This window comes from Phaethon lepturus, unplaced genomic scaffold (assembly GCF_000687285.1).
Source record: "Phaethon lepturus isolate BGI_N335 unplaced genomic scaffold, ASM68728v1 scaffold16948, whole genome shotgun sequence".
In the NCBI taxonomy this organism is placed as follows: Eukaryota; Metazoa; Chordata; class Aves; order Phaethontiformes; family Phaethontidae; genus Phaethon; species Phaethon lepturus.
Window position 1 is genome coordinate 1 of NW_010555666.1, and position 13,320 is coordinate 13,320.

The 13,320-nt window shown below is 37.3% G+C and overlaps 1 protein-coding gene across 1 annotated transcript; it reads left to right on the forward strand.

Annotated features, from left to right (window-relative positions):
* Positions 1-391: 391 nt before the first annotated feature.
* Positions 392-12,219, forward strand: AFG3L2 (AFG3-like AAA ATPase 2; the record flags this gene model as incomplete). The annotated part of the gene is made up of 9 exons (XM_010292251.1): positions 392-529; positions 3,843-3,996; positions 4,578-4,685; positions 4,842-4,967; positions 6,007-6,117; positions 6,729-6,844; positions 8,357-8,557; positions 10,305-10,499; positions 11,549-12,219. Coding segments are annotated over 9 exons (1,392 nt in total), but the record flags the coding sequence as incomplete, so codon positions are not given.
* Positions 12,220-13,320: the final 1,101 nt, after the last annotated feature.

Genomic DNA, 13,320 nt, shown 5'->3' on the forward strand with positions numbered 1-13,320 from the left:
ATGATCTTCCCCAGTACGGGGGTCAGGCTGAAATGATACATAGCATGCATGTGTACCATCGTTCTTGTATACAATTGTTATAGAATTGCCTTTTGGCTATGCTGTCATGGGAGCCCACCTGATGACATACCTTTTTTTAATTTTTTAATATGTCAGTCAAAGAAAACACTATTCTTGTAAATCTAAGAGAGCATGGCAATATTATAACTACTTTTTTTTCGTTAGCTGGTTTAAATGAGAGATTAATCTTCAGTTTGTTTCCTTGCACGGTTTTGACTGTGGTGGAAGAAGAGTCAGTGGACTCAACATCATAACCTGTAGATCTTTTAAGTAAGATATTTCATAGGCTTATGTTTTCCTCATGAGGAAAATATACCTGTTTCTCTTGCAGGGAGCAATTCTGACAGGTCCTCCAGGTACTGGGAAAACACTTCTAGCTAAAGCTACAGCTGGAGAAGCTAATGTACCATTTATCACAGTCAACGGCTCGGAGTTCTTAGAGATGTTTGTTGGTGTGGGTCCAGCTCGAGTAAGTCTTTGGCCTTGCTCTTTTATTTCAGTATTCATTGTTGAAAGGACGTTCTCAAGTTTGAGACACAAACAGTTACATGAGAACTTCAGCTCTAATCAATGCCCATTACTTAGAAGTGATGCCAGATGCCTGTCTGAACACAAGAATCATAGATGTTCCTTTCATAAAAGGAACCAATGCAGTTCAGTATCTGGTTGCAGGCCATCAGGACCTTAAGGGTTTACCCCTTTGCAGGAACTTAAGAAAACAAAGCAGAACTCTCCAAGCTCTGCTCTGAAGTAAATTTACTACCTGGGTCAGAAATATGTAGCCAATTTGACTACTGCTACGGGAATGTCTCTTACTCTAAATTGTTTCTATTTCTTTGAGGAGCTTTACTCTCTTTGTAGTGTCAAACTCTTAGATATAAGTAGTTGTGTGGGACACACAAATGAGCTTCTGGTTGAAATAGGAGCCCGAGGGTCATGGAGCTAATGACTGATTTCTGGAGATCAGGTGATTTAAATAACCAAATATATGTCTAACATTTCTTTATGCTTTTTGCTTTGATTCTCTTAATATGTTTTTCATGAGCTATTTCAAGTGGAGGGAGTTAACTCTGTTCCAGTACACGTGTTTTTCTTTAACTTTTTATTACAACCACATTTAAAACACTGTTTTAAATCTATCTTCTCCTGTCTAGGAAGGAGGGACACTTAAATCTGCTGAAAAACTTTCTATAAACAAGTTACTGATAATATTTCACAAATGAGGCGGGTAACACCAGAAAATAAGGTTTCTCTTAATGTCCAAAATTATACCCCGTTTTTTCCAACAGCTCATACCTTCACCAAAGGCCAACCATCTGAAGCCTTAAAAAGTGTACTTCGAGCTGATTCGTTTTTGGAAAATTTAAGATTTGTTTGCCACAATTTCTGCGAACAGACTTAAGGAAGTGTATCATGGTGTTTTTACCTAATTTTAAAAACTAATTCTGCTAGCATGAAATGGAAATGCTTTAGGGTCTTGATCTGAATTTGAAATTTGACAGGGAATGGCTTGTACCAGATTACACAGGCAGTTTTCTGCCTTGCAAAAATTCACAGTGAAACTCATTTTGTCTAAGTTCTTCAAAGCCGTGAAAGACTGCAGTTATAACATGTGCTAGAGGCTAGCAGATAAACTTTCCAAGGTTTGGTCCTTAGTTTGTCACAGCTGTGCGTGCATATGCCTCTCAGCCTAGGTCTCTTTTGATGGTCTTTTGCTGGACTTCTTCCAGTAATACAGGTGGGAAAAGATCAGTGAAGCCAGGTAATTTTGGGTCTTCTGAGAAGAGAAAAGGGAAGCGGGGTAGGGGTACATGCAGGTAGGCACAGAGCTTGGAACTGAGAATAGCAGGAGCTGTTCGGAAAGTTAAATGCTGAAGCTAGTTGGGAGTGGAGGCTTCAACGACGACGCAGAGGAGTGCTGGCAATCTGTCGGGAAACTGGCAAAAGAAGCCGCTATGGAGTGGAGAGGGTATAGAGAGTGGGGAAATAGATGCAGAAATAGCTAACAGGGTAAAAAAACATGGACGGTGACTGAAAAAAGTGACTGACCGAAAGCCAGAGGGTGTGGAGATAGCAATCATGTATAAGATGAGTGGGACTTGAAAAAGGGAGCATGCAGTGTTGAAGGGACTTTACCGAGGAACAGTAAGAAAAGAAACTGATCCATATCCCCTGGGAAATAATAATGATACTCAAACTACATTGTCATTAGCTGTCAATAATTACCTGAAAAGCCACAAAGTGAAGTGACTTAACCTTTCCCTACTGCTCTATGCAGATGATTATCAGCTTTTACTATGGAGTGAAATCTGTTGACATTAACAGGTTTCAACATAGTCGGTAATTTCTGATGCCTGTAGAAAACAACATGAGAGAGTGTTTTAGTTTCATTTCCTATGAATTTAGGAAACAAGACAGTTCTTAATGGTGCTAAATTGATTATTTGTAAATTAGGATATGCTAGAATTAAAACTGCTTACACAGCCTTGGTTCCTTGGAGGTCCTTTTTTTTTTTAGTGTATATGCATTGTGCTAATTTTTAATACAGTTTCTTCTGAAACATAATTGTATATTTCTGGATCTCTGTCTCTTTCCAACCAAAAGATAGTTAATTTTTAAGCATCTGACACTTTTTCCTTGTTTATCATGTTCCTTCATTCTTTATTAATTGTACTTTTTTCAAATTCTGTTTACAAATCAAAGTGACTTTCTGTAGTAGAGCATACTGTCCAAAATTCACATCTCTTCACGTTTGCTGGATATTATTTGTCATCAGAGAAGCCTCCTCTAATTGTATTTCTAATATACAAAGTTGTAAAGCTGCGTGGAATTCCCAGTCAGGTCAAAATTCTTCCATAATCTTTTGTTTCCTGTTTGCTCCAGTTCGATTCCTCAGTTATAGAACTGTTAACTCACTGAACTGGTTTTAATTAGGTCCTTCAGATATATTTGCAAACAGAGTAACATTGTAATGTTGCATCTTAAAGCCAATCACATTGTGCTGTAACTTCTATAGTAGAATTTGATAGGTAATACCTTTATTTATCTGAGTGGAAATTTTTTTTGAACATTTGCTTAGGTCTTCGCCATTTTTTCTAGACTTCTAGAAGTTAATTTAGCTTCCAAATAAGTATTTAGAGAGGAATTCAGTTTTTCTAGCCCATGTAGTGGAGAAACGGGATGGCTAAGAGTCAATATTTATAACAGCATATTGTTAGAGTACATTGGTAAGCACTTGTAAGTAAGCCTTAAGTTCACTGTAGGAGCTACATCACCCTGTTCTAACTGCAGCAAAACTTAAAAGATTTTATTTCCCTGGTATGAAGAACTATTGTGTGGTAGCATGCCCATTCACATTCCAATTCTGCTTGTAATACTGTGCATTAAAGAAGAGCTTACAAGAGAAATCTTGCTTTAACTCTCTGAAGTTTGGAGGCTTTTAGAGCTGAAGTTGAAGATGTGTTTCAGTTATTCAGAAAAAGTGGTTATTTCTTAAGGCTTTTAAGTTGTTTTAATGCTCCTACGTTATGGATTGAGAAAGATTTGTCAACTACTGGGCCTCCACATTAGTAATGCTGCGCGCCAGTGACAGTGTAACTTGCCATTGCCTTCAGAGCTGGCTGGAGGTTTTGGAACACTTATTAACAACCATACTCAATTATAGTGCTACTGTTACTGATACACCTCTTCCCCTCCTACCCAGCCCCTAACTCTGAACAGTTACAAGCCAATCTCATATATATATATATATATATATATATATATTCTCTTCTCCTTTTAAGGTTAGAGACTTATTTGCTCTTGCTCGTAAAAATGCCCCATGCATTCTCTTCATTGATGAAATAGATGCAGTAGGAAGGAAGAGGGGAAGGGGCAACTTTGGAGGACAAAGTGAACAAGAGAACACACTCAATCAGCTTCTAGTAGAAATGGATGGTAAGTATTTAACTTCTAACGTTACATTATGATAGCAAGGATAAGAGAAAGAACTAATGAACTTTTGGGTTCTGGCTTACATATAAATTGAGCGTGTTTCCTTACTTCCTAAAATGAAGAATGGTGACTTATTTTGCTGTTTTACTATGATGCTTTGCTAAAATTCATTCAGAAAAAAGAATCATCATTCTGCATCTGATAACTCTTTGTCAAAGTTGAATAGGCAAAAAATTCTTTGCATGAGACCAGTCTGTCTGTTAAAAAAAAAAAAAAAAATAGAACTAGCCATGCTGGTTCTGCAATTTCCTGAGCAGTTAATCTATTATTGCATTTTGAAGATAAAGCAGGATTTGATATAGTACCTCACAAAGCAGAGCCCAAGGCCATTTTTTTGCTTGTTATGAAAAGCTGGACAATGCTCTAATAACTGGAAGTATTTTCAGCTTTAAGATCATTTGTTTAAACTGTCAGTTCTTATGTGGCCCTATAAAGCACAGTCTTTTTATTTCTCTTTTTTTTTTTTTTTCCCCCATGGAAATTAAATTTACACCCATTTTCTCTTTATTACATTTCTTCAATAGGATTTAATACAACCACAAATGTAGTAATTTTGGCAGGTACTAACAGGCCAGATATTTTAGACCCTGCTCTGATGAGACCAGGACGCTTTGACAGACAGATTTACATTGGTAAGTTTTATCTGTGTCTGTGTATATTTCTGCATTTGTAGGATACCACTGAAATCACTGCAGCTATTTACATATGTAATTTCCTTGCATATATTCAATTAGAAAAAATATGTGTGTGTGTGTGAAAAGTAAAAGCATACTTCTTTAATCTTAAAGGACCCCCAGATATAAAAGGAAGAGCATCTATTTTCAAAGTTCACCTTAGACCTCTGAAATTAGACACCATCTTAAATAAAGATAACCTAGCAAGGAAACTTGCATCACTAACACCTGGTTTTTCTGGTAAGTGACTCCTAATGCCACTATTCTTCTGTGTTTACTGTATAAGCTGTAGATATTTTATTTCCCTACTGCTTGGTTTTTCTTGCACCTAATCTTTTGGATAGCACTCTTTTATTTACCAGTACAGCATGAAACTCTCTTTGCCTGTTTGGGCAAGTAGGAGATTTCTGAGAATCTTAAGTTTTGTCTGCCTCAAGTGGGGTGACATACCAAATGGCGGTTTCTTCTGTCTTCAGGAAAAGCAATCCAGAGATTTCTCATTGCTATCACTTGTGTGTGTATTCTTCCTTTTAATAGGTGTGTTGGATTCTTGGAACACTACTAGAGAAGACCTGGGTTTTGTGGAGTTTGTGTGCACAGTCTGTAGGGGGATTTCTGTTTCTGGATGTAAAAACTTCTCTCTGGAAAATGTACTGCAACCTTGTGTTGAATTAGGAACAGATGTGAGAACTTTCATTACTGGCTTGTAACTTAATCTATTTAAAATCTGTGTTGACCAGTAGTTGAATTCTTTACTGTTTCTCTGGTCTCTATAAAACTAGTTTTCTGATGTCTGATTATCAACATCTCTGGCAACTGCAGTGATGATGTTTAAACTAAGTTATCTCAATTACTAAATTAATCTAATTGCTGTAAATGTTAACGAGAAGTTGTTATCTTGAAGCCAGTAGTGTGAAAGGATATCCTCCAGAGATACATCAAGGTCTGAGATATACTGGAAATTTTTTCTGCTAAATATGTACTAGTCCAAATATAGTCTGTTGCAGATGGAAAACTTACGGAAGGTAGGATATATCAAACAAGTACTGCACTGGTAATAAGCTTTACTTGGTAGCTGTCTACCCAAGAGAAAAATCCTAAAGCCTATAACCGTAGTACGTGTATTTAAATATCTCTTAAAGAATTACGGTGTGTGTAATGAACTATTTCAGAGCGCATTACCTTTAGTTTTCAAACTCTTGAGATAACGTTATCTTTATGCTAGACTGAGAGAAAATTGTTGAAAATAATTAGTAATTCATGCCTTTTTTACTCTTAGGTGCTGATATTGCTAATGTTTGTAATGAAGCTGCTTTAATTGCTGCAAGGCATCTTTCAGATGCTATAAACCAAAAGCATTTTGAGCAAGCAATTGAAAGAGTTATTGGAGGTAGGTAAATCACATCAGTAGTTTCTCCAAAATTGTAATATGACAGTCAACTTCCTTGTATTTTTATATATATCCATGCTTTGAATCCTCCTCCTGGTCTTCAAGGGTTTGGTTTTTTTTTTGTTGGGTTTTTGGTTTGTTTTCTAAATCTCAACTGTGTTTAGGAAAGAAAAAGAAATATCCTGTCTATATTGCTGACTTCTGTAACAGAGAAAGGGGTAGGGAGAGAAATTTCATCAGGATGCTTTTCTAATTTCTTCAAAATGGCAAGAGGAATAGCTGTTTGGATTTAGCTATGCTTTTAACTGCTGTTAGCCTGGAATAGTCTAGAAAACTGTTTGATATTTAAAGTGCAAACATTTTATTTCAACATTTGAATATTCTCAAGAACTTATACTTTGAAACTAGAAAACCTAATCAAGGACAAGGTTACAGTAGAACCTGGAAGATACAAATTTCTAAAACATGTTTGGTTTTTTGTTTCTTTTTAAACTTCTTTGATAGATTGTATACATGGCATCTAAGTATTGCTCACCGTCTTTCTAAATGAGATAAGGGATTTCAGTGGAGACAGATATGTCTGAAATATTAATCCAATTTATTTTATAAAGGTTTGGAAAAGAAAACTCAAGTACTGCAACCAGAGGAGAAAAAGACAGTAGCATATCATGAGGCAGGGCATGCGGTTGCAGGATGGTTTTTGGAACATGCTGACCCACTTTTAAAGGTAAATGAAAGTAATTTGACCTAGTAATTTAATTGTAATATGGACAGCATCTTTTTTTTTTTCCTTCACCCCTCCCACCCCCAATGTTGAGAGGATACTAATCTCGCAAAAGATGGTGTGTGTAAATTTGAGTGCTTTTTTCATTCACTTCTTGTAGCTTTCTTAACTGTTTATGACTTAGCTGTTACAAGGTTTGTACTATAAATGTCCCTGGAAAGTGAAAGGGACCTGATTTTCCCATGAGTCTGCCTGTCTTGATAGCTGCTTTTTCTCTGAGGCTCTTAGTACAGATCAACAGTTTAAGTTTAAGTTAATCTTACCTATGGTAAGATAATAAGGCTATGCAGGTGGATGCCTCTTCAGGAAAACAGATGATCATTTTTATAGTTGGAGGCTGATTTTTAGTTTTCATTTGCTTTTTGGATGCACAGCTTGACAAGTCAAAGATAAAGGAAAAAGCACCTCAATTTCTCAAACTTGCTTTAACATTCATAGTTTTGCTTGGCTGTGTTCTTAATTTTGTCTGATTTCAAGCTTAAAATTCATCTTGTACAATTTACTGCTGGAAGGAAGGACATTAGTAAACATGGAAACTCCTACAACTATTCAGAATACTAAACATGCAGAAATGCTATGTCTGTTACAGAACACAGTTGTGGTTTAGCCCCACCTGGCAACTAAGCACCATGCAGCCACTCACTCACTCCCTGTCGCCAGGTGGGATGGAGGAGAGAATCTGGGAACAAAAACCTGGGTTGCTTGGGTTGAGATAAAAACAGTTTAATGGGACAGCAAAGGAAGAGGAAATAATAATAATAATGATGAAGGAATATACAAAACCAAGTGATGCACAATGCGTCACCACCTGGTGATCAATAGCCCATCCCCGAGCAGTGATTCCTGCTCCCCGGCCAACTCCAGTTTATGTACTGGGCATGACGTTGTATGGCAGGGAATATCCCTTTGGCCAGTCCGGGTCAGCTGTCCCAGCTGTGCCCCCTCCCAGCTCCCCGTGCACCTGCTGTGGCAGAGTATGGGGAGCTGAACAGTCCTTGACGGACTATAAGCACTGCAGCTGCTTGGCCACAACTAAAACATCAGTGTGTTATCAACATTATTCCCATATGAAATCCAAAACACAGCACGATACCAGCTATTATCCCAGCCGAAACCAGGACAAATACTTGAAGCCCAATACAAAACTCTAAAACAATTATGGATTTTCATTTAAAGACTTTAAAAATACCATACAATCTTTGGAAAAGACATGACAGTGGTCTTACCTTTTCCAGATATTTTAGTAGTTATTATCCCAGTTTAGAGCTAGCCAGGGCTTTTAAGGATAAATCACAATGAGGGCAAAACTGTAAACAGAAATAATGTCCGAATTAAACTTCAAGGGTGAGTATGGTATAGGTTGTGGTATTAAAAATTAAGTCAAACCAAAGAATGTTTTATGGGGTTTTTTTTAAACCCTCTTTAGTTCTAGCATTCTGTTAATTTCAATTGTAGGTATCTATTATCCCACGTGGTAAAGGACTGGGTTATGCTCAGTATTTACCCAAAGAACAGTATCTTTATACCAAAGAGCAACTACTTGACAGAATGTGCATGACTCTGGGAGGACGTGTATCTGAGCAAATCTTCTTTGGAAGAATTACAACTGGTGCCCAAGATGACTTGAAGAAGGTGACCCAGAGTGCATATGCTCAGGTATGTGCTTAAGACGTTGGTTGTTTTTTTCCTTAGAGTTTTCCTTATATCCTAATTAACACTAATATTTTGAAAGGATGCGATTCAATCAGGTATGTGCTTCAGAAGCCTAGTTTAAAAAGAAATACTATATGACTAAATGTTATGCTGCTGTTGTATAGAGATGCTGATGACTCAAGCATTTTATTATAGTCTTACAACAGGATTCTATGCATTAGGCTTTGATTACTATCCTACATCTGCCCCCAGGAACATATATGCCGCAATTGGATTCAAATAATGTGGAAATTGTAAACTTTTAAAATGGAATTCAGTGCACAGATTTCATCAGCTGATCCTACTTTTACAATTGCCCAGTTTGAAGACACAATTTGGATTCTCAAGTATAACTAAATCCAGGAAACCTGGTATTTAAGTAATATTTGCTGTCAATTAAGGCTACTGAAATTAGTTTGTGTTTTTATCATATTAACTAGCCTGAATGAGTAATTTGAAATCTTATCAATGTGATGACTCACCTAAGTGTAGCTGTGTGCTACACGAGTGCTTTAGTCCATTTCCTGCATCAACGCAGAAGCTGTCATTTTGTAAGACACTCACAAGGTGAAGAAGAGACACATTTAGGGTATGCCTCTCTTCCCCTGCACAACGCTTACCCCCACCCCAAACCACAGCCACTTGCTGGACTCTGGGGTGCTTCTTGTTGATGCAGTTCTGGAACTAAGTGTGTAATGAAATGCTGTTAACGTTAATTTTATGGGACCCTCAGTGATTCTCGTTCAATTTTAAATTAAATAATCTTTAAGTATAGACTTTTGTTCACGTGAACAAGACACATTTTCTCCAGAGAGATCTGGGGGCTTAAGTAAAAGTACTGAACTTTTCTCAAGGAAACAGGTTAAGATGCTTGGTTCTAATGCTGAGTTCTCTGAATTATGAATATTCTTTGTCACACCTATATTCGTCTTGCAAGGCCAAGCAAAGTGCTGCTTTAGTAACCATTAAATTGATAGTGGCCATGGAGTGAATATATAAATAGCAGTTTGAACTTATTTCTGCCTCTGCTGGAGTAAAGTGCGACTTCCATATGCATTATCCATATTTGGCAAATTGCATATTATATGGAGAGATATATATATGGAGGTGTATATATATTAATATGGATATTGTATATTTCCAAATGCAATATCCATATTTGGCAACCGGAGGAGTTACTATTCAGCAATGAGTCAAGATAAGAGTAACTTTCACCTTTGTGGGGGTTGTCTTGGGATGAAGTATAGCATCTGATTTTTACATATGATAGGACAAAATCTTCAAGACCCTCTACTTTAATCCTGAAGTTAACTTATCTATATGGGTGAGTGGAATATGCTATATATTAAAAGCATTTTGAATTGGAAAAATGCTTATATTTCTGGTAAGAGAAAAGAGTTTTACTGCATAATGAAGGATAAATTGTGTTTTCTGTGATACCTTACTACTTAAACAGCAAAGCATTATGTACAGGTAACTACCTTTAGATGATGGCATTTGGGTACTTCAATTTAATAATTAAAGAATGAGTGAAAGTCAACTAAGGTAGTTTAGGTAGTTTTTCAGGGGAGGGTTGGTTTTGGAGGAGAAGATTGGGTCATAGCAAAACGGCTTTCTCCTTTGTTTTGTTTACCAGATTTACATCAACATACCCTAAAATCATGCTCTGTCCTTTGATATTTTTTTTTTCCTTTTTTTTTTTTTTCTTCAGATTGTTCAGTTCGGTATGAATGAAAAAGTAGGGCAGATTTCCTTTGACCTCCCTCGTCAAGGAGACATGGTATTAGAAAAACCTTACAGTGAGGCAACTGCCAGATTGATAGACGAAGAAGTGCGGTCGCTAATTAACATTGCATATGACAGGACATTAAGTCTTCTGACTGAGAAGAAAGCAGAAGTGGAGAAGGTGAGCTTTACAGTATTTTTAGCTGCCAAGTTCCAGCTGGTAAGCTGAAATCTGAATTGAACTGAATAGATTAAAAATAGTGTCTATAGACACTATATAAGTATATGAGGAAGTTTGCTCAAAAACTATCCAATATAATCTTGAGAGTGTGTCACAAGACTTAAGTAAATAGAAATCTCCTCTTGTGTTGGAACACCTCTGAGGTTCTCATGAACATGACTTAACATCCCTCCCCCCTTATATGGTCAATATTCATTTTCAGAGTTGGAGGGAAGAGTCTTTCTACTAATCATTAGGCTTAAAAGAAGTGCGCTCAGAAGGGAAGTACGTATCAATTCCTTTCTCTGAATTCCTGTTGAACTTCAAATAAAAAGAATCTTTCTACTATGTTCCTTCCCTGGCTGCTTGTGGTCTGCCTCACTGCAGCTGAGATTACCCTTGTGCATATTCTCTTCCTCCATGCCTGAAAGCCTGATGCAGCAAAAGGATGATTTTTCCAGGATAGGCTTACTGACAAGAAGACAAGTTTGTATGGATTCGATAAATGGTGGAAACGATTCAACATCCCAAAAAAGATCACTGAATATGGTTTGTGCTCGCTGACCCAAGGAGGTCACAAACTACACTTGGACAGTGTTGTACACATTGTAATTTTATGGTGCTCTTTAGATTGTAATGTAACAGCAGCCCTATTGAACGATGAGGTTTGACAGGAAGGGAACTCTTGTTTGCGTCTATGGCTTAACGTCTTGCATCAGGAGCCTTTCGGCAGCAGTCACTCCCTGCTGTTCTGAAGCAACACCACCACCAACAGCAGCCCACAGGGACGGCACTTTGCCAAATCTTAAAAATAGGATTAAAGAAATGGTATTTTTCTCTCTTGTGCGCATTCAGGTAGCAAAAATCTTGTATGAAGTGAACTCTGAGCAACCTGTTTTTTCTGTCAAAATTAATTAGTGCTGAATTTGGTCCCAAACTGCCTTAAACTCTTCCAAGTAAGAGAGCCAGCTTAGGTATTTTGTGTGTGACATAACTTACTGCTATTCCAGGTTGCCCTACGACTACTGGAGAAGGAAGTGCTCGATAAAAGTGATATGCTAGACTTGCTTGGCCCAAGACCATTTGCAGAAAAGTCTACTTATGAAGAATTTGTTGAAGGTACAGGAAGTTTGGATGAGGATACTTCACTACCAGAAGGCCTTAAAGACTGGAACAAAGAGCGTGAAAAAGAGAAAGAGGAGACGACGGATGAACAGGTTGCTAGGCAGATCAGAGGAGGGATGCCATTTTAACTACAAAGTGTGTGGTGATGTTGACTTGCATTCTGGAGGAGAAACAAACTCACCTAGTTTGTACTTCAAAAAAAAAAAAAAATATTTATTCAACCAAACTGTATTGAGGGATGGGTGGAAGAGTGATCTCTTATGATGAAATAAGGATATTCTGCTCCCAATTTACATATGTGATATCATCAGTTCACTGGTAAAAGGTGATCATCTTTCATTTGTCACCTGAAGAAATATACATTGGATTTGAGCTGCAGTGGAATGCCAGAACTGAGCCTCTCAAACTTTGGAACAGTTCAGATTCATGCACAAACTTTCTAGCACTGGTCTCTTTTTAAAAAAAAAAAAAAAAAAGGTATGTAAGCTTAAAAAAAAATTGAAGTTGTTTTGATTATTCATCTAAAGAATACCTGTATGTGACCTGTCTCCAAAAACAGAATCATAGAAAATGCATTGTTCAATGCTTAGCCAAAAGTCTGGTCTTACAAAGTACTAGCTTTGCAAAACTGTCCCCTCTTTCATTTGACCCTTTTCCCTTCCACCTTTCATTTTGATTTTAAAAAGAGGTTGTTTACAGAGAACTGCCATGTAAGTTGACAGTGAAACTGGACACCCACTTAAATATCTTAAAATGTACTTATGGTTCAGTGTCTTAAAGTCTGAAACACAGTTTGGCTCCTGCAGTTTTATTAGTCAGTTTTTTACAGAGTTCTGTAAGATATTGAACATATGAATGTGTTGTGTAAATACAGTTTGAGTCAATAAAATCAGTACTTTTCTGAACAAAGCTTGTCCTTTTTTTTCCTTCTGGTTTCTTGGTATAGAATTCAGACCGATACCCTAATTTAACAAAATCTTGTATCAAGATTGTGCTCACAAATACCAAAACTAGCAGCCTAATCCAAAGGTTCTAAATAAGATTATCCGAGTTTCATATTGGTTTGCTTAACCTAAAACTATATATATATTTTTTTTCCCCTCTCTGCTTAGTTGAATACGGTTGTCTTAGTATAGCCATCTGCTTCTGGTTGTCTGCTGCATGCTAAGGATTTATTAGCTGGATAATTGAGCTGCTCAAAAATCAACTGAGGGTCTCCCTATCCTAGAAGGAGGGAGGGAAGCCTGGTTGGGGTGTAGTAAGCGGGGAGGCAGAATGAACCCAGCTTGTCTGCTGGATGAGGAATCCTTTAAGGCTTACAAGTGAGAGGGCAGGTTGAGGGAACAACTAGTGATTGGTCCCATCTGTATGTGGCAACATTCTGGAAAGCAGTAGGATGACAAAGGAAAACGTCTCTGAAAGGTCAGATGCAAGCACTTTGCTTGAGTTATTTCAAGTAAATTGTTGATGGAAATTATTCTTTTGGGATTTCTTTTTTTGCCTTCATGATGAAGCTGTTGTCGTCTCTGATGTTGCCTGGCTTTGTAGTGAAGAGAAACGAGGGAAACAAATACAGCAATTTAGGGTGTGTTTACTGGGCATTTTCAGTTGTTAAACACTTCTGTGTGTTGGACTCGTAGAATGAATGATAAATAGG